We start from the raw sequence: 26,184 nt of genomic DNA, 5'->3' as shown, positions 1-26,184 counted from the left end.
TATAGGGCAGGTATTGTCCAGGTTTTGGAGGCGACAGTTGGGATAGCTGCCAGAAAGGTATGTATGGGAGGACGGTTATTTTAAATCTGAACTGCCTTGTGGCGCATGTCGTTATACTCGGTATATGTGGAAAATGTCTTTTGAAAACCTTTAAAAGGCAGACAGTTTTGTTGACAGCAGATATAAACTTGACAGATAACTGCTTCATAGACGGTAAACTTTCCCAAGTACGATGGCTTGTTCTGATTCAGAATCATGGTTTTTAAATTTTGTTTGGGATCCTTGCATGGACTGAAGGAGGTAGCGTATACAGCCCTGTCAGGTTCCATCCAAGTGCAAGTTTAACATGGTACTTTGCAGGGAGCCTGTCTGGTGCCCTAACACACGGCTTTCCTCTGACCTCCTACATTGTTTTGCACAGTTGTCTGGTGAAGCCATTTAGTACTAGGTAATACACGGGGACGGCCTATGCCTGCAAACTTCCAGCGGGGTCAATGGTAAAATGCCTCGTATGTCCAGCAAACCTCGCTCGGAAATTCTTAGACAATACGTGGAAATCTTTTCAGTTGCTGTGGAGTATTGCCCACGTTAATGGATACAGCTTTGAGTAAACAGATCCATGTGAAAGGCAACTGGGTCCCCATAGCAAATGAGGTCACGTCCACCCTGCTTGTAGCCGACCCTGTGCCTGGTAAAGATCAACTGATATTGAAATTCCCCATTCATGGACGTTGTTTGGTGGGGTGGAAGCCATTTTGCTGGTTGGCTACGGGTGATGCAGGAACAGGATTTTCAGCCAAGGTAAAGGGTGCTATCACATGCGTATGTCATGGAGAAGGCCCTGGCTCTCCAAGGTTCACATTTGCAGCTGCAAGAGAGAGCTTGTTTAGCCAGGAGGGGACTTCGTGGCATTCTTGCCAGTGGCCGTATTCTTATACATGGTGCGCGAAAATTAGTAATTCTAGTCCTGTCTCTACCTGTTCTTCAACTTTAGAAAAACAGTTGTATAGTGACACAGGTACAACATTAGTGCCAAAGTCACGTACGTGATGCTCGTAATTTTTAAGATGTGTCTTTTGGCTGTCTGGCTTGAGCTAGATCTCAGTGAGACATGGCCTCTGATCTGTGCCATGAGTATGACTGCACAAGCACTCGATAGTTGAAACAGAATGTAAAGTACATTGTTCAGTTTCATGTCATGTGCTGGCAGGCCCTTTCTTCCTGTGTCGTCGCTTTCCTTGTCAGCTTCTGCGCAATCCCAAGGAAGTAGAAGGAGTTGCGCAGCTCATGTTTTGTCAACGCCATATCTACAGCTATCCCATCATGCCATAGTAGGCTTCAGCAGCCATTTTTCGATGAGACTTATATGAATCTCAAAATGGAGCCGTGTAGAAGCGAGATAGTGAAAGGAGCCAGGTTCAAGAGCCTCCACGCAGCCAGGCAGCTGTAAATGGCAACATTTATCCTCGGTTTCGTTACCAACTGTATACATCAATATTTGCTGGTGCAGAGCTGTCAGGTACTTTCTGTTGAAATGTATGGAGTCTGAGGAGAAAATATTAACACAGGTCTTTCCGTACGACATTCAATGGCATGTGGCGAATAGAACTTGGTTTGTGGTGATCAAGGTGGAAAGGAGAGACCTCCTTTGAAAGGCTACCCCATGAACGCAAAGTATGTTGTATGTCTAACCAATCTGTAGATCCAGTAATGTAGAGACATTGTTCTTTGGTGAACTAGATCAAATTTAGCTTCTGGCAAGGGTTTGGTAGCGAGATAAAAGTTGAAAAGGGTTCTTGTGTGACATGTTTGCAAATGAAGAATGTCCAGCATGGGTCACTAACTTTTCCGGCCAATTATTCCTGTATCATATACATTATGCTATTGTTTCATATAACTTGTAATTGTGGATTGTTGTTGGAAGTTACCACATGCCCAGTTAGGTATACACATATAAGGGGCCTGGGTTACTGACTAGTGTGAAAGGAGATTGTTAGCACATACTTGTGGCTGGAACCTGACCACAGAGGGATAAGCCTGTTTTGGCTCTGCATTATGCTAGAGGTGGAACTCACCACTACTCTTGTTTTGCTTTAGATGGCAAGTGCTTCAGCTTTGTCTTATCATTTTCATAGAAGTTGTTTTACTTTAGATGGCAAGTGCTTCAGCCTTGTCTTATCATTTTCATAGAAGTCCTACCGAAAGTTAGATTTGAATGTTGTTTGTTTGTGCAATATGTGTTTATGCAGTACAAGGTTGTATGAGTAAGGTTGCTTTTTAACCTTTGTCAAATTACTTCCAGGAGGAAACTTATGTGTTAAACTTATATGTGTAGACTTGTCAGTATGGCATATCTCTGCAGTTTGTATCTGTATAGATTTGTATAGATGAAAGAAATCACTTTAAAACTATCTGATTGATATTGCCTAAATTCTAATTTTTATGATTTGGTATAAGGTTAAACGCAGGTATAGATTTTTGTTTCATAGGGACCAGGTTTGTCAGCAAGATCGCAAACCACCAGAATACAGGTGTGTGCATTTGTAGGTATGGCAATTCTAAGCAGCATGGATATTATTATGAAAATATAAATCATTTGATATTTGGATATTTTAGATCGCAATTTTCTGTTTTCAAGACAAGCTGTTTAGGTGTGTCGTTCTATTGTTGCCATCCAGTGCTATAAAAATGAGCAAAAGGAGAATAGCTGCACTTGACATCTGCTTCCCAAAATAAATCTTTCACAAACTGATGATGATATCCCCACCTGCTGTACATATGTTATGAAAGGGAGCAGGGAGGTAGGCATCGAGTCTGGGCTTAGATAGGGCTTAGAGAATCTCCCTTTCCGATATATCTTTGGCCCACCCAGTTTCAAATGAGTTGTTCTCATGAGGTTCGGGTTTATCTCTTGGGCTTGTCTGTAAAAGTTGTAGACTGACAGTCTCCACATACACCAGGAATCATCCATCATTAGGGTAAGACTTTTTTGTACCATGGATGGTATTGACAATCTTTTTCCAGCCTATGTGTGGGTTTGATTTTTAGATGAATTACCTGAAAAACAAGCTGTAGGTTTGAGATATTTATACTCCTTGTAGTAGCTGTACTAAAATTGACAACTGTTAATTTGTTCCATGAAAATGAAGAGCATACAGGTATGGCCGGCATTATACATGTCATCTGTGTATTTTTCCCCCAAGAATGATTTTATATTCCTTGAACCAGTCCTACACCTCTACAGGTAAAGGTGACTTTTTGGTTTTACTTGAACACATGTTATTTATTGCTATGTGTAGCCAGACTTGACAGACACCCCAAAGATATAATACATGCCAGAAAAGTAAAGTGGGCAGAGATGAAAATAGTAGAGGGATACTGTCCACAGCCATGTGCATTGCTTCTGTTTTTGGTTTGTACAGTTTGTAGAATTATTTCTTGATAAAGTTAGAATATTTCTGTGTAGGAACAGTACCCATGCTGACTTAGTGAAAAATTGTCCAACAAATGAATTTAAGAAAATGAAAGGTATAACTCAGTGATACATAAATTGCAAAGCATCTGCCGTCAGATGTTTATTTCATAACTTTCATGTTCTGAGAACTTCTGTCTACATGCACGTTCAGATAACAGTGTATATAACTTTACTGTATAGCATTAGTTATAGCATTCAGTACATATAACTCATAACTTTGCAATTTTGATTTTTGGATCAGATCAGATAAGAGTGCTAGTAAGGTAGTTATAGAAAGTATAGAAGTATTGAAGGTAACTTGATATAAAAAGGTTGTAGTGCAAGGAGTATTCTTTGTGAACTTCATTATCACCATGTGTGTCGTTCTTTGTACGTTGAGAATATACACAGAAGAGTGACCTTGAACGTACAACAATGGCGGTGGCAAGGCTGTTTGTCTGTCACCACGCTATAGGTCAAAGGTCATCGCAGGTCACGTGGTGGTGTAGCTCTGCCGGCATATTTTGGTATGTTCGTTTACGTCTTGTTCTTACCGCAAGTGTGTGTACGTCTCACACCACAGGTTTGGGTGAATAGGCCTTGTGTTGAGTCAACCATCTAGTTTGAGTTTGTTCTCTGATGTTCATGTTGGTGTGGCGGGGTTACTTTCATACCCTTATTACCTCTGGGCATGAGTGAACGTGATTTGCATTTTTGTGCTGAACGCCACGCTTACAGTGTCGAAACTTGAGCTAAGGATCTCCATGAGGTTTGTATAACAGTGCCTTTTTCTCTGAGACTTGCTTGTGATAATGATACTTGCCCCTGACAATGTGTATCGACAGGAGCTGTTACTGTTAGTAATAGTAGCTATTAGTTCAAAGAGAAATTTAGACGGCAACGTTTGAAAATAGATCGATTGTTATATTGTATGTCCTCGGTACATGCTCAGCTTTTTTGTTTTTTATTTTCCTTCATTCTTTCTCAAACAAACAGTTCCATTTCGATCGAGTCCTGCAGTGCTGTGATCTTGTCCACTTGTCTTGCCTAATTGTAGGTTCGTTGCATTGTTAAGTCTCAAGGTGTGGTTAATGCTCAGGCGCCAGACACAACACCTGTAGGCAAATATGTACATGAGCTGCCTGTCTGGGTTGTAGCTTAGCAATAGCTAAACTATAGTCACTTACGAGGGTGATTATAAAGCCATGTATGCGTACGTATTTCACATTATCAAGTTGCCATCCAGCAGAACAAGTGGAGCATATCTTGGACATAACCATATTTGCGTGGATAGTCTTACTACTAATTTTCTGAACCAGTCCATATACAGTCTGGACTGTATTGAAAATTCTCTTCTATATTAATTTGTCCGGGTTAGCCATACGGCGGCCAATCACATTCTTACATAGACGTGGGTGCATTATAGTACATACTGACATTTTAAAGTTCTCATTTTCAATTTTATCATGCATCTGATTCAGGTTTAAGTGTTAGTAGCATAAATCAAGAAAATAAAAGCAGTCATGTCAAAATATCACCTGTATCCATTTGGTAACTGGTAACTGCAGTTAACATTCAGTCTGTTCATTTTCTGTGTTTCTCTGAATAACAAAGACAGAATTATTCTGCAATGAAATCACATTAGAGCTGTGAAGTACATGGTGTTAGTTTGCCACCTGATACACCTTGGGGCATTATTCAATTAGAATGAGGCACATATTCACCTGACATGTTTGGACAGGAGGGTGGCTGTTACCTTTTGATGTGAGTCTCCTCATTTCATGCCATTTGGTTTGGGTGTGTCATATTTAGTTGCATGTTTGTTTGACAGACATGCTTATCTGGCACTGACAACAGGAGCAATAGTGCTGATGTGCCAGGGCAAGGTGATATCATGAGATAATTTGACCAGACGCTTTGGCATGGAGAAGAATACTCGGTACAAAAGGCCTTGTGTGCAGATACGGGTGGCTGTAAACTATAGTACATGTGTGTCTGCTCCAGATATAGATGTTTGCCTAGCAATTGTGAGCAGGTAAGCTGGCTATGATCAGCTTGTCCAGGTAACCTGACACAGAGAAAATTGCAGAATTTTCTGTTGATTTTACAATAGGATACTCTGTACACTGTAAAATAATGTGCTTATATTAAGAATGGCTTTTTCTCTTGATCAACATTGTGTCAACCTGTTCCTGATATTTCTTGAAAACAGGTTCTTGATTCCAGTTTTTCTTTTGTGGCAGGTGTACAACAATTGTGCTCTTAACAACTTAGTAGCAGTACTTTTTTAACTACATACAATGACCCTCTGTTCTTATAGAATGTAGAAGCAATGTGACTTTGTGAAGTCTTACATGTGTTCAGGACTACCTCCATGAACTGTCCCTCCGTCCCAGGACTGAAATTTTTCTTGTTGGGACCGAAAATAATATTACCCCATCCATCCCAAAAATCTTAACTTCATGACATGAAACTGTTAAAAGTCTATTTTCATGACCTTATTCGGATGGTGAGTGAGTGACTCACTGAGTGTGATAATGACATATTTAACAAGAAAAGAGCAACAACATTGTTTGGACGTAAAAAAGGTTAAAGTTAACGCTGGAGACAGCCCTGCATGTATAAATCTTTCTTACTTGCCTTTCCTTTTCTTTTTGCCTGGAAGGCAGGCAGATATCAAAGTACTGGCAGTATTAGATTAGTGAGGCCTGATGAGGTGGGCTGGTCAGCTGTCACCATTTCCAGACAAGACAGATGACCTCTCATTTGTAACTGATAGCTATTCCCTGCTGGCCATGCCCCCATGGTCAGCTGTGTTGGATGGTGCTGGTCAGACTTTCTGATGATTTACAGACTCAGATATACAGAGTTACCAACCAGAAGATGGCTGCAAAGAAAGAAACATGATGAAAAGTATCAAAGGACAGAAAATATGAGAAAGGTAGTTAGTAAGTGGCCTAAATAGTCTCCTATTTACAGTCCATGGAGAGTGGAACACTGGACATTGGCTCTTTGGTCTAAAAAAACCAAATGTAAAAAAAACATCTTGTTAGCCTATACAATTACAATGTGTTATTTGTCACATTTTTGAGACTCTATCCCATCACAATATGTAATTGTGATGATCAGCTGGCTTTTTTTCACACATGTTCAGAATTGAATCCTTACATTTTGAGAATATCTATTTTTCAGCGGTACTGTTTCTATTCCTCACTATCCTCTGCATGTAAAAATGGTCCAGAGAAGACTTACGTAACCCTTTCAATTTGCAAGTACAATCTATGGGAATATCATAAAAGGCATTTGTTTCTAGTTGTATTAACATGCTAAAGCTAGAACATACATTTGGATACTGGTTGATGGTACATGTAGCAATGATGATATTTATCTCCATAAGAATATGATATTATACCAAAAATGAATTCAGTATACAAAAAATATATTCAAACTGTACACCTATGTTCTGTAATACACACACAATATGTACTTTTCAAACTGTTTCTGTCTTTTTCCTTGAATAGTGTCTGAGGACACAACCTGAATTCATTTCAATGTATACGATGTGCAAAAATCGATGGAAATTAATGGGAATCTACCCAATGTCTGTCTGGTGTCTGACTCTGAGGCTAAATCCTTTAGTTTACTGTCATCCTGTGGCCTTAACAACAGTCGGGTGCCCCAGGGCAGCTTGATGCCCACCACACTGTGCCCCTAAAATGTCACTGGGCCAGTGTTAATCTCTGCCATGACAGGAGGACGCCAGACTTGACAATGCAGACCATTTATTTTGTAGATTGGCTGTCCTGGAAGTTGGTCTACAGGAGATAACATGTACTGTCTGACAGTCAGTCAGGCATTGATATAGGTCTAGACAAAAGTTCCAGCTTGTGGCCTTTCAGGGATTCCTGTTACCATTAACTGTTCATGTTGATATCATTTTATGAACATGTAAATGCTTGGGAATTATCATGATTGTACTGCCTCGCACATCAGATTTTGTGATCAGTGTCAGTTTGTTTCTTTAATCAGATTTGTGTCATGGTCATCAACTAATTTTGGTGGTTGGTATGCTGCGTGTAATGTTTCCTGATACAATTCTAATCCATCCTATGAACCAGAAATACCACTCAGCCAATGGTTGTAAAGGTTTTACAAAATTATCATGCCAAAGCAACACCCAGACGTGAAATCACTGTGTTGCTGTGTATGAAATTTATATCGCAACAGATGTGTTACCAACTTTGATGAGATCCTTTTCTTCCCTTTCCTTCCAGACTAGACAAGGTGAGCCTATAAACCATGTCAGATAATCTGACAGAAGGAGGAGGAGGGGAGGGGGCGGGCCTCCCTGCCTCCATGGCCCCCGCCCCAGCCCAGCACACCAGCCAGCCGCAGACATGTCACCTGCAGAGGGAACCTCAGCACCTGTCCATCTTCACACCAAGGCTCTACCAGGTCAGGAGGGCAAGAAATTAGAGATGAACCTGTTTAGAAATAGCCAAAACTAGTATTAGAGTAAAATATTGTTTATAAGTTACTGTTCATTGTCACATGTATATCTCCTATATTTGTACCATGCACTTGCAATTAGCCCTCAGGCATGAACTTGCAAATAAACTTCTATTCAATTAAAGATGACTACTTTTTTAAAAATGTCACGGGAGGCTGGGATTTATCCAGAGAAACAAAGTAGGCAAGGTGACCATAAAAAAATTAAAAGGCTGAGTCTTGACAATTTTGGAAAATATGTGCATGATAACTGTCACCTGGCTCCTTATTTTGTTTTCTTTGAACATCCCAAACTGCCCTGGCGCATTTGCAACACTTTAACATTGGCTTCCTCTGAAAATGGCTTTCTACATATCTTGAATTTCCTGATTGAATTTCCTTCATAGATTTTTAGTAAGATGAAACCAGACTTGATCTCCTAGGAGACCTAACATGTATCAGAGGCTAGGACAGAAAAATTCCCTGGACTCTGACACTGGCCCTGTTTAAGATGATTGATGAAGGGTGGAGAGGTGACCATTTAAACATGATCAGTGTCCTGTGAAAGAAATCCAAAATGAGGAATGAGGAGCAGCTTTCCTTACTGTTTCTGTCCTATTTCCTCAGATGGAGCTCTTAGATGCAGCCCTGGAAAAGAACACCATAGTGTGTCTGGGGACAGGCTCGGGGAAGACATTTGTGGCCGTCATGTTGATCAAAGAGCTCAGCAGCCAGACTAGGGCAGCCCTTAGTGATGGGGGGAAGAGGACTTTCTTCCTTGTCAACAATGGTGAGTAGGGCAGTCCACCAATTCATACAGGACCATTGGAACCTTTTGTTATCAGAATTTTTATATTTTGACCTATGCAGTCAATTAGGCTTTCTCAGAGTCAGAGGATGAACTGAGGCTTTTTCATGTTTTGTATTGTCCTGCATGTATTGTGCAGAGACCAACTTTGCTCTGTCAATTATAAGGCTGTAGTACAGTTGTATTGCCTGGTAGCTTTTAAAAGCCAAGATCTACATCTATTGGCCATATTGTATTTTATATTTGGTAGAAAATTTTGTTGACTAGCTTTCAAAACATGGTTTCATTCTCCCTTCCTTTGGACAATTTTTGAAAGATCCAATGTTCAATATCTTACTTGTGACATAACAAATAAGGTAAGATGAAAATGGTTGGGTATGGCGGGATAACTGGTATGTGCCGTAACATGCTTTTTTTTCTTAATGGGCCCACAATGACGGCTTAGAATTAGTTAGATCAGATAAGACCTTCCCTTCCTTGCATATGCATGTATTCCAGAGTATAGAACTATTTTGCTCTTGATACAGGTATCCAGACTACATGGCATTGCATATTCTGCTATATTGTCACATTTTGTAATACTTCCATTTTGTCTGGTCCTTTATCAGTAATTTACCTCAGAGTCTACCAGTGAGATTTCACCTGTACAGAGGTGATATGTCACCCTCGCCGTTATCGCTTTCTTGACCCTGACTGCCACTGACAAGACAACTCAGTCAACTGTCTTGCCAGCCATTGGAGATAATGGGCTCATAAGTCAACTTGGAGGCTGTGAAGACAGAACCATTAGTTAGGCAATTACCTGACACTGCTAGGCAGCCATGTTTGTGGGCCTGACTAGCGTAAGGCTGCTAGAAGCTTGATTAAAGCAGGCTAAGAGCAGAGCCGGACTAGTTGCACACAGCAGAGCCCAGCGGAACTGAACGTCCGTCAGGATGAAAAGAACAAGAAGAAGGAGTACTATATTTTTCTGCCATTGCTTCGCGAGCAATATAAGTACGCATTTACGCATTACTGTTATACTGTAAGCATAATTAGAATTTACTTAACATGACATCAACCCTAGTCTCTTGTGTCAAGGATATGTTAATTAAGTGTAATAGCCTTCAGTTTCTTAAAACTTTACTCAGCAATATATGCAACTGATTTTAACAAATCAGTTCTGGTGCATTGGTTTTGACCAGGACTCTTCTTGGCAAACTGAAAATTCCTTTTTTGCTAACATTTGGACATGCTAATGGGTTTCATGTTGCGAAAGAAAAGGTTCAAAACCATTAAGCTTTATATGTCACACAGAAATTGTATCAACTACAGTAGAGGTGGAAATAGCAAAATTAACTGCTTTAGGCAAGTGCAGACTTTCATAGATGGTACCTATTTCTATGGACTGATTGCAGCCCATTTGGTCATGTTGGTAGGCCAAAGGAATTGACTCAATTATGAAGCAGGAGATGACTACCTGTGATATGTTCTGTAGCTGCAACACTGCAATTGGGAAACATCCCAGCATATGATGACTAGTATCATGATGAGCATGGTTCAGCTGGGGAAATGATAGTCATTTCACCCTAATCCCATTCAAATTGGATAAGTGTTGATGTAAGTGCCTCTTTGAAGTGGAAATTGGATGGCAATAAGCAACAGTAATGGGCTTATTTGACATCGTTTTACAGGGTAATCTTGTGGTGCTGTCCAAGATTTTGTATGCCATGATTTTTCACAGTTCCCACATGTTTTAGTGCATGTAAAGCCATGTCAGTTTGTTGCTACACATGAGTCATGAATATATATTACTCTCACATGTTCTGGAGGAGAAATGCTTTTCTCTCTGTGATGACAAAAATCAAAACTTTTGCCATCATTTGGTTAGTTACACTTTAAACTCAAACATCAACAGACTGAATAACCATGAGTTCAAAACCATGGAGAAGACCCAGAGTTATTAATACTGTAAATGCAGAAATGTTCACAGTAGTTTTATGTTCATGGTTTTTGCTGTGGCCACTTCACCACCACGAACATTGTTCCATTATAGTGTGTGTCTACTACGAACACTCCATTTTCCGGCTACCGCAAATGTAAATCCCTGCAAACTTAAATGCATTTATACTATTCTAAAGCCTCCCTGTGTTAACGTTGCAGTTCCCCTGGTGTCCCAGCAAGCTGCCGTCATCACCACCCACACCAACCTCAGCATCGGGGAGTACGTTGGTGCCATGGGTGTGGACCTCTGGACGCGGGACCGCTGGCAGCAGGAGTTTGACACCCATCACGTGCTGGTCATGACCGCCCAGATCTTCCTAGACATCCTGCAGCACGGCTTCCTACCTCTGTCCAAAGTCAACCTGCTGATCATTGATGAGTGCCACCATGCTGTTGGCCACCACCCTTACAGGGAGATCATGAAGACCTTTGACACATGCCAGGTGCAGGACTACCCGCGGGTGCTGGGGCTCACCGCCTCCATCCTCCAGGGGAAGTGTGCACCCGACAGTCTGTTCCAGCGGGTCAGAAACCTAGAGGTCACCCTGCGGTTAGTGCAAATTGTCTTTGTCCAGCCTTGTGCTACCGCAAACTTAAAACCACCGCGAAAAGTCATTTTCCCCCGCTACTGCGAAATAAATCCCTGTTAACTTAAATGCATTTACACTATTTCATATTCGAATAAGATTGTAGACATTAATAACCAGTGATAAGCCATTGGCCCTTGTCTCTGGAAGGAGCAGATGAAAGAAATAAGGCACCATCTCAACCATTGATAACATTCCTGGCCACACCAAACATGTAGCACTTGCTAAGTTAATGGGCTACATGACAAATGCCTTATATTATTTCATGACCATGTACAATATGTTTTTGAAATCTACTCTCCAAGCAGAGATTTGACTCCAGCTGTTTTTTGACATTTTTGTAGTTGTTTTTCATCGTCCTTTCTATGTTTGTTCATGTCAAACATCTAGAGACATGACAAATTAGTCTAACATCAAGAGACATGACAAATAGAAAGCCCTATAAAAAACGACTAAAAAAAATGAAGACAACCGGAGCCAAACCTCTGATTGGGGAGTCATAGAAATCACTGTCTTACCCATATTACCATCAGGAGCTCAGCAGAAACGGCCACAGACCTGGTGGGAGTGGACAGGTATACTACCCAGCCCAATGAAGTCGTCATCGAATCTGGTCCTGCCCAGAATGAGCCTGGCCTTAGTCAGGTTTGTCTTGCTCTTCTTTGACCAAAGAATATATATGTATTTAGCACGTTGATGAAGGTTGAGTACATCCTGCGAATAAGATATGCCAAATAGCAGTTACTTAAGAAACTGGATATGATTTGGAAATGGTCAGATGTTAAAGATAGCATCCACTATTTCTTGTCAGTGACATTCAGGAGATTTGTTGAACAGACAGTTTTATACTGTAACTATGAATTGATATGTAAAGGAAGTTTTGGATAGTCCAACAGGAAACAAAAATAAGACAATGTCAAGACAAGGCTGATGCAAATGAATCTATTACATACTGTTGATTTGTTACAGGAACTAATGTTGTCTCTCAGAGGTGGGAACGCCAAATCTTAAGTGCCGAAAAGTTCAATATGTTTCACTTAATGGTGGAATCTTACATTCTCTCAGGTATCTAGCAGATTCAGCTGATTCTATCATGAATGAAAATACATTTTGTAGACAGATGTAATGTTTGTTACTTCCAGATGATAATTGTTTTCGATTTCTTATCATCTCCAACGACAGGCCCTGCAGACTCTGGTCGATGATGCCCTGGCCTTTATCTCCAGCTGTAAAGTGCGAGTTAGTGTGGAGGAGGGGGAGCGGGACCCCTGCCAGGTGCCGAAGCAGGCGATACAGGAGTGCAGAGCCATCCTGGAGGTGCTGGGCACCTGGGCCACCCGCAGGGCTGCCATCCTCATCAACCGGGAGCTGGAGAAACTCATCAAGTACGTTTTCAATCCTGCATGATGAAGTAAAAAGAGATCCCATCTGCAAAATCTTGTATTAAGAAGTGTGTTCATAGTTCCAAGACAACTCTGCATATTCTATTACACCCCAACAAAAGAACGTATAACATTATACAAGGCCGAGTGATGCAAGCAATTTTATAACAAGCTCATTTTTTATCAAAATTTGGCTCAAAGATAAAGAAAGGCATAGATCTTTTTCTGGAATATCTCAATTTGCTGGTCAGATTTTTGTTCGTGACTGAGTTGATTTCAAGGTGACCACACCCTTGGCAGTCCGCATGAAGATCAGTTCCTATATATCTGACCCACTTTAGGAAGCTGAAATCATGCCTGTGTAATGATAAATGTATCGGTAAGTTTCTGAACTCCCAGCAGATACTCTTTTCCAGCTGCTAGGTTGGAGTGAGGAGTGATGTTTAAGTCAGTTAGATTCATAGATCCCAGAGTACTTCCTATGAAAAAGCTCTGACAAACAGCCTATATACTATAGACCTTAAGATTGTGGAAACCTTCTCTGACATCTTAGTTTGTGCCTGTCTCTCCTCAGGCATGAGTGGAGCGAGCAGCACCAGCTGTTCCTGCGCTGGGTGCACACAGTCATGCACCACGTGCACCTGCTGTGTGACGAGGCATTCAAAGATGTGGAGGATGTCGACGTCCAGTTTGTCACTCCCAAAGTCCGGCGTCTGCTGGAGGTGCTGCGGGAATGCAAGCCCAACGAAGTGCAATCAGATGTTCAGAGTAACGGCCTGGGAGTCCCTGAAGCGCCCAGGAACGGGCCCCGCGGCTACAAGGGGACGAACAATGCCCGCAATGGACCTCAGAACTCGAAGAGTGTGAGCAATATGAATAGCAAGAATCACTATCACAGTTCCCGTCGACGGGACAACCTCGATAATCAGGACCCAAATACCTCATTCCAGTTGTGTGGGATTGTGTTTGTGGAGCGAAGATACACCGCTGTGGTGCTCAACAAGCTCTTGCAGGTGAATCCATGTCATTTGTATATTTTTATCTAAATCCTTTACGAGATACGTGAGACAAAAAAAAAAGGGAGATGTTGACACACTGCCAGCACTAAATCCTTCAGTGTTTTTGGCACCTTTAGATTAGCCATGAGGCTCGGTGGGCGTCACTCCACCGTCATGGGGGCAGGAGCATGGCGAGTATCGAACACAGGACCTACTGATTCTGATTCCAACGCTCTAGCCATTGCGCCACACAGACAGATATGTGACACAAAGCATTGAATCTTTCAGCTCCTTGCTACAAATGAAGCTATGTATACATACATACTTTGAAGAGTTTTAGCATATTCTTAGATGATACTCAATATTACACAATTTCATCATCATCCACTGTGTTCTACCTCTACAGTCTGTAGTCTGCATACAGTCATTCTTCATCTTTCTCCATTGGGCTTTGCATCCTGCAAGCTTCCTTAGGTCTTGGAGTTTCTTTGCACAATTTACACAATTTAGATGTGCTGAAAACAACCTTTATTGATTTTTTATCCCTTGTTCGTTTTTTGCAATGTCAGGAGTTTGCCAAGAGTGACCCTGACCTGGCCTACATCTCCAGCAGCTGTATTACCGGCCACGGGCTCAGCTCGCGGGGGATGCGCAGCCGGGAGACGGAGATGGCCTTCCGGCGGCAGGAGGAGATCCTGCGGCGCTTCCGCATGCACGAGAACAACCTGCTGATCGGTACCAGCGTGGTGGAGGAGGGCGTGGACGTGCCCAAGTGCAACCTGGTGGTGAGGTTCGACCTGCCCAAGGACTACCGGTCCTACGTCCAGTCGAAGGGCCGAGCGCGGGCGCAGGGGTCGCACTACGTGATGCTGGTGCAGCAACATGAGCTGGATAGCTTCAAGGAAGATCTGGTGCAGTTTAAAGGAATAGAGAAGGTAGAAATATTAAATGCTCTACAATGCCTTAATTTTGTGTATGGAATGATTTCAGAATTGTAGTTTTTTTCCTTCTCTCGTGAAACCTATAGATGGTGATAGACTACTACATCACATTATATTCATAACCTTTAGCTGGATGTATATGCCAGTAGAAAAAGTTGCAGAAGAGAAGTTGGAATGATCTCTAAGACAAGTAAGAGGAGAATTTGAAATATGTCACCGTAAAAAAGACATGGAAAAAAGAGAATAGCATGCATTTGATGCCTTGATAATCAGTTTTGCATAAAGTAGTAATTATCTCTATGATGGCATCCCTGACAGATCTTGCGGCAGAAGTGGGCAGAGCATGAGGTTCCTAAGGAGGAGGAGATCTGGGAGCACCTGTGTGATGACATGGTCCCACCCTACATGCCACGTCAGGTGGACGGTGGTCCCAGGGTCACCATGACATCAGCCATCGGGCTGGTCAACAGGTGAGGTAGCTGCTTACTCTGATGACTGATGCTGCAACAGGTTCTACTAGGGGTGGGTACCGGTACAGAACATTCTGGTACAGATAGTGAGATACGGTCCAAGTCCAGGTCCGAACCTGAGCCTGGACCTAATTGTCTGAAAACTTGTGAATGGGCAATACTCAAAACAATGGTTCATTTCGCTATAAAGAAATCTGTTGGAGTATCCAACATAAACTCAATTTCACTTGACCAGGGTACATCTACATCATTCTACATGATACTGGGAAAGTCCCTCGCAGGACATTGTGCCCAGGGATTGAGGTTCCCTAGCATGACTGGTGGTGGTGAAACAAAATGGTGAAATCTTTCAAACAAACAAAAAGAAAAAAATTGCAGTGCTATACATCATATCATGCTAGGGCATAGTTGGTCATACAGCTGCGTGAAGCTGGGGTAGCTGTAATGCTTGGCTACGGTACCTCAGCTTTGAATTGCTCCACAGAAGTAGTGTCTACCAGGTGTTTGGGCAGGCTGTTCCACTCTATCACTGTGCGGGGGAAGTAACTTTTTTTTGAAACCTCTATTTAGCCTTGATTTACATACAAAGTAATCCCTTCGGCCAGAGCCGGTTTTCATGGGTTCAAGGTTTGGAGGAGGTCAAGAGGTCAATCCAACTGCCCTATTTGTTTCAGTTTTACATGGTTAAGTGTGGAAGCTGGTGGTGACCTCTTGTGTTGTTTTTTGTGAGAATACTGTAAATAGGTATGGCAATGAGATTGTCGATTGCCTTAAACATGAGAGTTAGTCATGTTATCTATTTTTCCTCTACATTACATAGTAATGTTCCCCAAACCTATTTTTGCACTTCTCATACAGACTCTCCCTTCTTTCCAAACAGATACTGCTCCAAGCTACCCAGTGATGTGTTCACCCACCTGACCCCAAAGTCTCGGGTTGACAGCGTAAGTGACGCTGATGGTAACAAGTACATGGCAACTCTCTACCTTCCCATCAACTCTTCCCTTCGTGACCCCATCCAAGGTCCTGTGATGCCTACTCGCCGACTGGCTGAGAAGGCTGTGGCTCTGAAGGCCTGTCAGTTACTACACCAGGCTGGTAAGATACATGGCTACTGTTGCAGAGAGAAGTGATCTGTGTGGATTCATCCAGGCATTCAATGTCACAGAAAATATGATCAAATCGATGAGGCCAGTCAGATTTGTAAGATTCTGCTTTGAATATAGAAAGTTTATTTGCAAGTTCATGCCCGGAGGCCAATTGTTAGTACATGGTAGAAACGTAGGGAACATACATGTGACAATGGATAGTGATAAATATTATGATTGTAAAAAGAGACTACTCTTACACTAGTGTTGGCTATTTCTAACAGGTTGGGTTTGACTTCTTTTTTTTTGGAAGAAGAGGAACACGAAAAGCCCCACTTTTTTAAACTTCAGCACATCTTCTTTTGTAGATTTGGCTTAGTTTTAACCTGTGTCCTTGGCACATCTAAGTCTGTCACATTTTGGCCATGTTGATTTGATTATATGAATGACATCTTCTAGAAACCCCAAAACTGATGCGAGTGTGCGAATAAGAAAAGGTTTCACCAAAAAAAATTGCCTTCATTATGAAATCTAAGTGGTTAGGAAGGTTGAACAAATGACACAGAATATAGTATATTGAACAATAGGTTTTTCATTTTTGTTCTTCCACATCTTCTTTGATCATGGAATATTCTATTGCATGCAATCCATGACCTGGCTTGAGATAGATTGATGTTTGTGTATCATGTTTTTACTTGAATGTTCTAGGGGAGCTGGATGACAACCTCCTTCCTGTGGGAAAAGAGGTGATCCACTATGAGGAGGAGGAGGAGGAGTTTGAGGTGGAGGACAGTGATGGACACGCCCGACCTGGGACAACCAAGCGCCACCAGGTCTACAAGAAGCAGGTACTGTACCTTACAGCTGGGACAAAATCCAAGGCAAATTTAACCAGTTAGTTTAAGTCCTTTCTGCACCTTATGGCACATAGGGTGGGAGCCCATCTCCATTTCAGTAGCCCTGGGCCACACAACTTTGTGCAATCACAACAGCAGGGGGCTAGTCCACTGGTAGAGGTGTGTGTTCAACTTCCATACTCGTTAACAAATACTGAGTGCTGAGCAGAAAGCAGCAAGTACCATTTTCAAGTCTTTGCCGGGAATCAAACTCACGACCTACTGAGTGCAAGGTGAATAATGTACCCACTCAACCATTGCACCAGTTTGATGAACCAGTGGTGAGAGGAATGTACTATTTAACATTGTTTTCTGAGTGTACATTTACTGAGTTTTCTTAAAAATGCCTGTTCTCTGAAGATCCCCAAGGCCTAATACTCTCCCCACTCAGCCATTACACCGGTTTGACTTAAACCAGTGGTGAGAGGAATGTATTGTTTAACATTGTTTTTTGAGTGTACGTTTACTGAGGTTTTTTTCAAATGCCTGTTTTCCCCAGATCCCCAAGGCCTTCCAGCAGAGCCTGCCAGTTCCAGCAGCTTCCTGCTACCTCTACATCATCGACATGGTTCTGACAGAGCCCCTGCCCGAAGAGTTGAACATCCGTGGGCGAAAACTTCACCCTCCAGAGGCCACCACTCGCTGTTTTGGCCTCCTCACCTCCAAACATGTCCCTCAGGTATGCTGTACTCACATTCTGCTATTAGTTTAGTATATCAGCTTTAAAGTAGGCAAGTTGTTGATAGGGGGATGCAAAAAGGTCTTTTTAAGTGTGTAATTTACTTGTCATGTAATGTAATGTACTTGTCACATTTCCAAATAAATAAGTAAGTAAATAAAGTGCATAAATTTATGTACATTTGTACAACATAAAAAACATGTTGACTGCAGTTTGTTAGTGGAAGGACGATTGTACATACATGGAATATGTAGTTCTGTGACTAGAATTAGTAGTAAAAACAATTTTTCCTAGCCAACCCGTGTGATGTGCCTCTTCCAAACAGATCCCTTGCTTCCCTGTGTACACCCGATCTGGTGAGGTGTCCATCTCCCTCCGGCTCTGTGCCAGCGGGATCAACGTCAACCAGAACCAGCTGCGCCTCGTCCAGAACTTCCACGGCTATGTCTTCTCCCACGTGCTGCGACTGGAGAAGAAACCACTCTACTACGTCCCAGCTGACCTGCAGTCTTGGTACTTTGTTGTGCCCTTAAACAAAGGTACCATTTCAGAATACTGTCAATGCATTTTAAGTTCGCGGGGATTTAATTTCGCGGTAGCGGGAAAAGGGACATTTTGTGATGATTTTAAGTTTGCGGTAGTACCATGCCCTGTAGTCTCTTACTGCCATGGAAAAATGTTCGCGAAAGTTTCTGCAGTTACAATATTGTCTAGAGCTGTCGGTGGTCCAGCCTTTACCACTGCTGCATGTTCATGCCCTTAAAACGTATCAAATTTTTGGGACTGCCTTTGTATTATTCCCTATTCAAAAATTAGCTGAGACAAAGTTAAGACCATAGCGTTGTTACCCTCCCTTTGTATACACCCTCTCTTTTTAATCTTCAAGGTCTCCTGGCTGACAATGCTGACCAGCTGTTCATTGACTTCAATTTCCTGGAGCATATTGACCAATCACTGGACAAGGAGAAGCCCAAGTACTCACACGACAATCCGTTCAAGTTCCAAGAAGCTGACTTCATAGATGCTGTAGTCACGCCCTCCTACAGGTAGGAACCCTCGAACAAATTGTTCAAAGAAATTATGTTCCAATTTTAAACTCTATATCCGTGCACAAAATAAAGTGCTTTACAACAAGCTTTCGATCAGTCACACTTCCGGTCTGGATGTGTGAATTAGGCTTTGGCTCATTTCAACTTGATAAGGATCAGAGGACTGATGGAAAGCTTGTTGGTAAGCACTTTATTTTGTGTATGGTTATAGAGTTTAAAATTGTACCATAATGTTGACTACCATCAAAGATGAACTTACATTTAAGTATTGTTCAAAGAAAGTTTAGTTTTAGTTTAGTAATAAAGGTCAACAAGCCCTGAATATGCTGACTGGAGGGTTTGAAGTGCCATGTTTCTTGTGTGAATTCTTATTGCTGATGATGGTGCTGATTGCTGCCTTCTCTTCAGGAATGCAGATCAACCACAGAGGTTCTACGTTGCTGAGATATGCTACACCCTCAACCCACGCAGTGAGTTCCCATCAGCTGACTATGCCACATTTGACGAGTACTACCTGAAGCGTTATGGGGAGGCCATTACGAACCTGGACCAGCCGTTGTTAGATGTGGATCACACGTCGTCGCGTCTGAACCTGCTGACCCCTCGCCACCTCAACCAGAAGGGGAAGGCTCTGCCAACCAGCAGTGCCGAGACCAGGAAAGCTAAACGGGAAAACTTACAGGTGTGCTGCTTTGTCTACTGGAGCAACGTTTACAACAAACAGATTTCAGTGCCTTTACTGTATTGTGCATGAGAAAAGAGTTATTACCATCCTTAATATGAATAAGGCTGGCTTCTTAGACTTAGCTATTCACTAATGAATACTGATGATAGACTTTCATTTGATATGTTCATTTAGTTTCTTATAATTTCATGTTACTCTTTGTTTCTTTTAGAGCAAGCAAATCCTGGTCCCTGAGCTGTGTGAAATTCACCCTGTCCCGGCATCTCTGTGGCGGAAAGCCGTCTGTTTGCCCAGTGTGCTGTACAGAGTCACCACCTTGCTGATTGCAGAGGAACTGCGGGTGCAGATAGCCCAGGAGGCTGGGATTGGGCAGGCAGTCCTCCCAGAGGGGTACGCGCACCCACGTTTGGAGTTTCCGCACCTGAAGAAAGTTGAGGAAGTGTTCGAGCCGTGCGAGCCAGCTCCTGCCAGGTCAGAAAAGAGCCGCACAACACTGGAGGACAAGGAGGAGGAGTCCTGGTTTGAGATTTCTGCGTGGAATCCCGACGACGTGGATGATGATGATGAGATGGAAGACGAATTTGGGGACAGGTGGGACATATCAGAGGAGGAGTGGCGCGCATTCCAGGACAACGTGATGCTGTTGGATACGCCGCTAGTGCCAGCGTTAGACAAGAAAGGACAGGGACAAAATGGTGCCAAAGTGAATCACACAAACAGGCTGGACCTGAATGACCTTGATCTGTCCAAGGCAAGTCTCCTGGATGACGACTTTCCCATCCTCACGGTCCCTGGGGAGAACCTGCCACCAGCTGGCGATAGACTCTCAAAGGCGAGTATGAGCAATGGGCAGATCTGGCCAGAGGAAGGCAGAAAGGGGGAGCAACCAGTACACAATGGACAGGTGAAGCCGGACAGAAGCATCGCCCCAGGCAACAATGCTACCTCAGGCAATGGTATCAGTGGTGAGGGAACTAGTCCCTTGTCCAACATGCCTGATCTCAATAGCGTCCCTGAATCTACCTCATTTCTGGAGCCTATGCTTGACTTGGACCTGGACAGCCACCCTGGTCCCTCCCCCAGCCTCATTCTTCAAGCTCTCACTCTGTCCAATGCTGGAGATTTCTTCAACCTAGAACGACTTGAGACTATCGGAGATTCTTTCCTGAAGCACGCTATCACTACTTTTCTTTACTGCACGTACTCCCGTGTGCATGAAGGCAAACTGTCCTACATGCGCAGCCGCCAAGTATCCAACCTCAACCTGTATCGCCTTGGCAAGCGTAAGGGGCTGGCCTCGCGCATGGTTGCCTCCATCTTTGACCCTGCTGTGAACTGGCTGCCTCCTGGCTTCTGTATCCAGAATAACAGGGAGGACAAAGAGGATGCAGGTTCCAGTAGCAAGGACTCCAGCCTGGACGTGGAGCCAGGGGGAAATGGCATGACTACCTCAAAGAATCCTATTGCCCAAGTGACTGGCTACGATGTTACCCCTTTGAAGGCATCTGTACTGGTGAATGGAGATGCTACAAAGCGACTTCTTTCCTATGACTTGCATATGGAGCACTGCATTGCAGACAAGAGCATTGCAGACTGTGTGGAGGCACTGCTCGGTTGTTATCTGACCACATGTGGGCCTAGAGCAGCACAGCTCTTCCTGTGTTGGCTTGGAGTCAAGGTAATTTGTAGCCAGATCTGTCATCAAATGCTTTTTGGTTGATATGCTACTTTTTTGTTATGAGAAAGCTTGAATTAAGTGTTGATGCTAGTAAAAAAACTGTTAATATTTGTCTGCATTAAAGTCTCATTTCTTCTATTTTAGGTTTTGCCCAAAACCAACGCTGACCCTACGGAAGATTTGGACCAGTTTGACTTTGCCGAGCCTGACACTGACCCTTTCGATGACCTGTCTGGGTTAGATTCATCCTACGAGGACTGGGATCAGAACCCCAGTACTGTATGTGACCTTGACACCTTCATGAAGGTCAGCTGTGCAGAGGAGTATGGCTACATTGCACCTCCCAAGCCCCCACTGTTTCACCATGTAGCACATGCCCAAGACAAGTTATCCCACATGCTGTCTGGGTACCAACAGTTTGAAGAAACTGTCCAGTACAACTTCAATGACAAGGCCTACATGTTGCAGGTGTGTACATTATTTAATTTTACATTTACATTACGGAGAGAAGTCCATGCTAATGGTGGCATGAACATTATAGGTCAAATAAAGCCTCATACCTTTTCTTATACCAAAAGGTTGGTACCCTAAAGTACTGGCCAATGTGGTTCAATACCAATAAACTTATTGTCTCTGGGCAGTAGACTTCTAACAGTAGTTTGACTCCCACATGATGTGTACAGCACGCATGTCTAGTGGTACATGAAGCTGGAGATTCTAAAGACTGACAATTTTCTTTGAAGAGATTCATTAGTCACATATGAGCATAGTTAATAGGAATTTTTCTTGTAACAGTGACATAGTTTAAAGTTACCTTCAAATTTTCGATGGCTATCTATCCATCTTGATCTGTCCATCGAGAGTTGCGAGAACTAGGTCAAGACCTGCATGGATCTTCTGCAAGGTGGCGGTTGTGAGGGGCAGAAGATCCATGCAAGTCTCGACCTAGTTCTCGCAACTCTCCAAAAACTAGGTCACTCCATGATCAAGATGGACAGATAGCTATCGAAAATTTGGAGGTATGTGTGTTAAGCTTTAAAAGAATGTCACTGTTAGAAGAAAAATTCCTATTGACTGACAATTTTCTGTGCTACAGGCTTTTACCCACCCCTCCTACCACTACAACACCATCACTGACTGCTACCAGAGACTGGAGTTCCTGGGTGATGCTGTCCTTGACTACCTCATCACAAACCACCTCTTCAAGGACCCCCAGCAACACTCTCCAGGAGCACTCACCGACCTCCGCTCTGCTCTAGTCAACAACACCATCTTCGCCTCTCTGGCCGTGAAGTACGACTATCACAAGTACCTGAAGTTTGTCTCTCCGGAGCTGTTCAACATCATCAGCAACTTTGTGCAGTTTCAGCAGGAGCAGGGGGAGGAGCAGGGCATGGACTCTCAGGTAATTAAGGAGATGGGCTTCCAGAAAACTAGTATCTGTATCTATATAGCCGATATAGCCGCCCTTCTGCATAATACACCAGCTAATATAAAAAAAATTTGCGGGTCTTAGTGGCAACTGTGCAGATGTTGACAAGCTGGTGCACCAAATCCGTAGGTGTTTTTGGCACCCTTTTTGACAGATTAGCCGTGATGTTCGGTGGATATGGGGGCAGGGCTATGGCGAGTATCGAACTCGGGACCACCGATTCTGATTCCAACACTTTAGCTGTTGCTCAACACAGACACCGCCCGCCAGCTTAATACATCTTGATTAAAGTACTGTCAAAGCCTCGTTATCACTGAAATTGTTAAAGGTTGTTAATTTTGCCTACAGATGTATTTGAGTTACACGAACTGCTGCCATATTGAGAAAGAAAGACCAATCTGTTTCTGAAATGTTTCATCCAAGATGGTCCTTTACTGAAATGTTGCGATGTGATTTGTTTTCCAGCTGAAGACATATATCAATGATGAAGGGGAGGAAGAGAGTGAGGACATCGAGGTGCCCAAGGCTTTAGGAGATGTGTTTGAGTCTGTGGCAGGGGCAATATACCTGGACAGTGGCATGTCCCTGGAGACAGTCTGGAGGGTGTATTACAGGATGATGAAACCTCTCATAGGTAATTTCATCGTTTTTGCCAGTGACTCGGATGTAGTATTTACAGGTGTTTGGATTAATTTGAAGATTAGGACAGCAGCTCCACTACTGAATGTCCACACAAATTTTTGTATAAAGATCTTTTGCCATGCATATAACAATCCAATAGGAATGATGTTAGAGTACATGGGAAAGAACAACCTCAAGCCACCGCAAACACTTACATGTAAACCACATCTTTAGAAAAGACGTTGGAGCCGCATATTCTCCGTTTGGAGCTTTATTTGAGCCAACACGCAAATGTGTTTCACTGTTTGGTTTCTTCAGTGCTTTGGGCTCAAATCCAATAGGAATGATGTTAGGCATCCTGAAGTGTAATGTCCTTGGTATATCTGGTTCAATACTAAAACCTAGTCATCTTTGGGTAGCAAGCAGTGTATAGCTGTGGATGTTAGGGGGGGGGGTGACAATGTCTTGTTATTAAATACTAGTATCCAACAATGCTTGCTTTACCCTTGTCTGCAGACAAGTTCTCTGCCAAGGTGCCCCGCTCCCCTGTACGTGAGCTGCTGGAGATGGAACCGGAGACAGCCAAGTTCAGGTATGTTCACTTACATGTAGGTATTTTAGCCAAGTTTTAGGCCACACCAACTTAATTTGTTGCTTCTCAGATGTACCATCCAAAATAACCACATACATGCACTGAAGTTTGAGGCCCATAGTTTATTTGGAAGTCAGGAGAGGCAGTGAAAGTTTGTCAGCAGGAGGTGTGGCCAATTTTTTTTCCAACTGGGAAAAATAGGACAGCTTAATCGGAGAAGCAACAAATAAAATTGTTGTGGCCTTAGATCAAATTCAAACTTATGTTACAATTTTATGACTTTATATCCGTGCACAAAATAAAGCTCTTACCAATAATGCTTTATTTTGTGCACAGAGTCTTAAAATTGTGATGTTGACTACCATCACAGATGAATTTACATTCAAATTCAATCTGTTCACCCCTTGACATTACTAAGAGTTTGATCGTAGTCCTCATGGGGACTGTCTCAAAAAGATGAATACATCAACTGATTACAGTGACATAATGCTGTTTTGTTTTGTTCCAATGACAGTCCATCTGAGAGAACCTACGATGGAAAAGTGAGGGTGACAGTCACAGTCATCGGGAAGGGGCAGTTCAAGGGTGTCGGCCGCAACTACCGCATCGCCAAGTCAGCCGCAGCACGCAAGGCTTTACGTGCACTCAAAGGAGCCAAGATCTAATCGGATGTGGATTTTCCTGTGTCCCCCTGTAGAGTACGCTATTGCATCTTCACCTGTTACAGTCTAGCAGTAGGCACAAGGCTTCGCTTTTCTTGTGGAGTTGGGGTTGGGTTGAGAGATGTAAGGCTGGTAGCTTAGCCACACAACAAACATTTCTGGTACATGTTCCGGCGATATTAACAGAATGGGGAGTACCATGCATCTAAAAAGTGCTTACCTTCAGTGACCTGTACTGTAAATCAAGCAAAGCCATGGTGTAGGTGTGCAAGCACATGTATGTGTGAAGTTCTGACACAAACAAATTGTGTTGAATCTAGGGTGAGTCTGTGAAGTAAGCACTGTATTGTGTGGTGATGGCCCATCATTTCATACACCAACTATTTTGATGATGGTTGTACGAGTGAATATGAAGACAGCAGCTCCATTGAATGTCACACATTTCCTGCAATGTTACAGTGACTGGTGTGGAAACAAACTGTAGTGTGAGGTTATCATTCAGTAAACACAACATAGATGTTACCAAGACTACCTGGGTGGATGGCTTGTTGAAAACTACCTCTGGAGGCTGGAGGCTTACAGGTAGCACCTTGTGGCTGGTTGGATCATATTTGGGTGGCTGTAGTCACCATGCAACAAGAGATTTATACAATGGGATAATGTTATCTACAAGACATGAAATTGGCAACCTCTGGTGTGATTGCTGCTACTTTGTCTCATATACCTCATCATGGTTAATGGTATTAACTCTTAAGTTGCATGGAAAACGTGCACATCCTCACAGTGTGAAAGTGCCCAGGTTGGGACTAAAAAAGAGAAGGTAGGGGGATTTAGGGCATATCGGCATTCCAAAGTTTGGTGGACGACCTGTTGCCTTGTGTGTTTGGTGTTCAGTTCCACTTCAAATGAGACAGTTGTTTGGGATGCCAGGTTAGTTGTTGGGTCATCTGTCTTGCATGTACTAGAAAGATGGAGCAGTAGCTTTGTCATGAAAGGGAAAAGTGAAGCACATGAATTAGGTATTTGCCCATAGAGGATAATGGATGCTGTAAGCTGGAAGATTTGTAGACTGACTGTGCAGCAGTAGGTATAGCAAGCAATCTGTACCTCTACCTCATAAGCGTTTGGCTATCTACTTGTTAAAACGCTGTGTATATATCAGAGTTTTATTGCCTTAAGCTTGCTTGTTCATTTCTATGCTGCATCTGTAGGCTGAGCCTTTCTATCTAATTATATTATAGCAACAGTTCTTTCAAAGGGCACATCCTCTTCCTATCATTGTCCAGAAATCATGCTACTGGCAGATGATGATGAGGAATATATCTTATGATGTTGAAACTTGTCTGTAGGTTACCAGTTGTTCAGAAGTCTTAAAGACTTGAAGTGCACATGTCTCCAAGCTTTCTCTTTTTCTCTCAGTACCTTGTCAGCAAATTATTGCAATGGTGTTTGCTGTTGTGTCACTGCTTGATTGACATGACGAGACAAAGGAATGGGAAACATGGTCCACAATCAAACTTGTAACATATGAAAATAGTTATTACAGTCTCTGGCAACAGAATTTGAAGTATAATGGATAACCCAGAGACAAGATTCTAACATATCACGTATAGGTTATCGGAAAGTTTAGAAGTATTGCTTGGACATTTGATGTCATTCATCACTTCATGTTGCTTCTAGAATTAATGCTT

The 26,184-nt window shown here is 42.7% G+C and overlaps 1 protein-coding gene across 1 annotated transcript in view; it reads left to right on the top strand.

The window, feature by feature from the left end:
• LOC118416511 (endoribonuclease Dicer-like) overlaps positions 1-25,312 on the top strand; it is a 28,021-nt gene extending 2,709 nt beyond the window's left edge. The window contains exons 2-21 of the mRNA XM_035821636.1: positions 7,729-7,909; positions 8,570-8,732; positions 10,893-11,283; positions 11,854-11,965; positions 12,503-12,705; positions 13,277-13,715; positions 14,270-14,635; positions 14,960-15,111; positions 15,992-16,209; positions 16,908-17,047; positions 17,595-17,774; positions 18,100-18,313; positions 18,661-18,820; positions 19,232-19,505; positions 19,720-21,186; positions 21,331-21,654; positions 22,283-22,591; positions 23,084-23,252; positions 23,756-23,831; positions 24,346-25,312. Coding sequence (XP_035677529.1) covers positions 7,754-7,909; positions 8,570-8,732; positions 10,893-11,283; positions 11,854-11,965; positions 12,503-12,705; positions 13,277-13,715; positions 14,270-14,635; positions 14,960-15,111; positions 15,992-16,209; positions 16,908-17,047; positions 17,595-17,774; positions 18,100-18,313; positions 18,661-18,820; positions 19,232-19,505; positions 19,720-21,186; positions 21,331-21,654; positions 22,283-22,591; positions 23,084-23,252; positions 23,756-23,831; positions 24,346-24,496 — 5,664 coding nt within the window. The 5' untranslated portion in view covers positions 7,729-7,753 and the 3' untranslated portion in view covers positions 24,497-25,312. The remainder of the gene's footprint in view (positions 1-7,728; positions 7,910-8,569; positions 8,733-10,892; positions 11,284-11,853; positions 11,966-12,502; positions 12,706-13,276; positions 13,716-14,269; positions 14,636-14,959; positions 15,112-15,991; positions 16,210-16,907; positions 17,048-17,594; positions 17,775-18,099; positions 18,314-18,660; positions 18,821-19,231; positions 19,506-19,719; positions 21,187-21,330; positions 21,655-22,282; positions 22,592-23,083; positions 23,253-23,755; positions 23,832-24,345) is intronic.
• The last annotated feature ends 872 nt before the right edge of the window (positions 25,313-26,184 follow it).

The sequence above is a fragment of the Branchiostoma floridae genome, chromosome 1 (genome assembly GCF_000003815.2).
Source record: "Branchiostoma floridae strain S238N-H82 chromosome 1, Bfl_VNyyK, whole genome shotgun sequence".
Lineage (NCBI taxonomy): Eukaryota > Metazoa > Chordata > Leptocardii > Amphioxiformes > Branchiostomatidae > Branchiostoma > Branchiostoma floridae.
The sequence above is the reverse complement of the archived record's forward strand: the minus strand, read 5'-3'. Positions and strand labels throughout refer to the sequence as shown.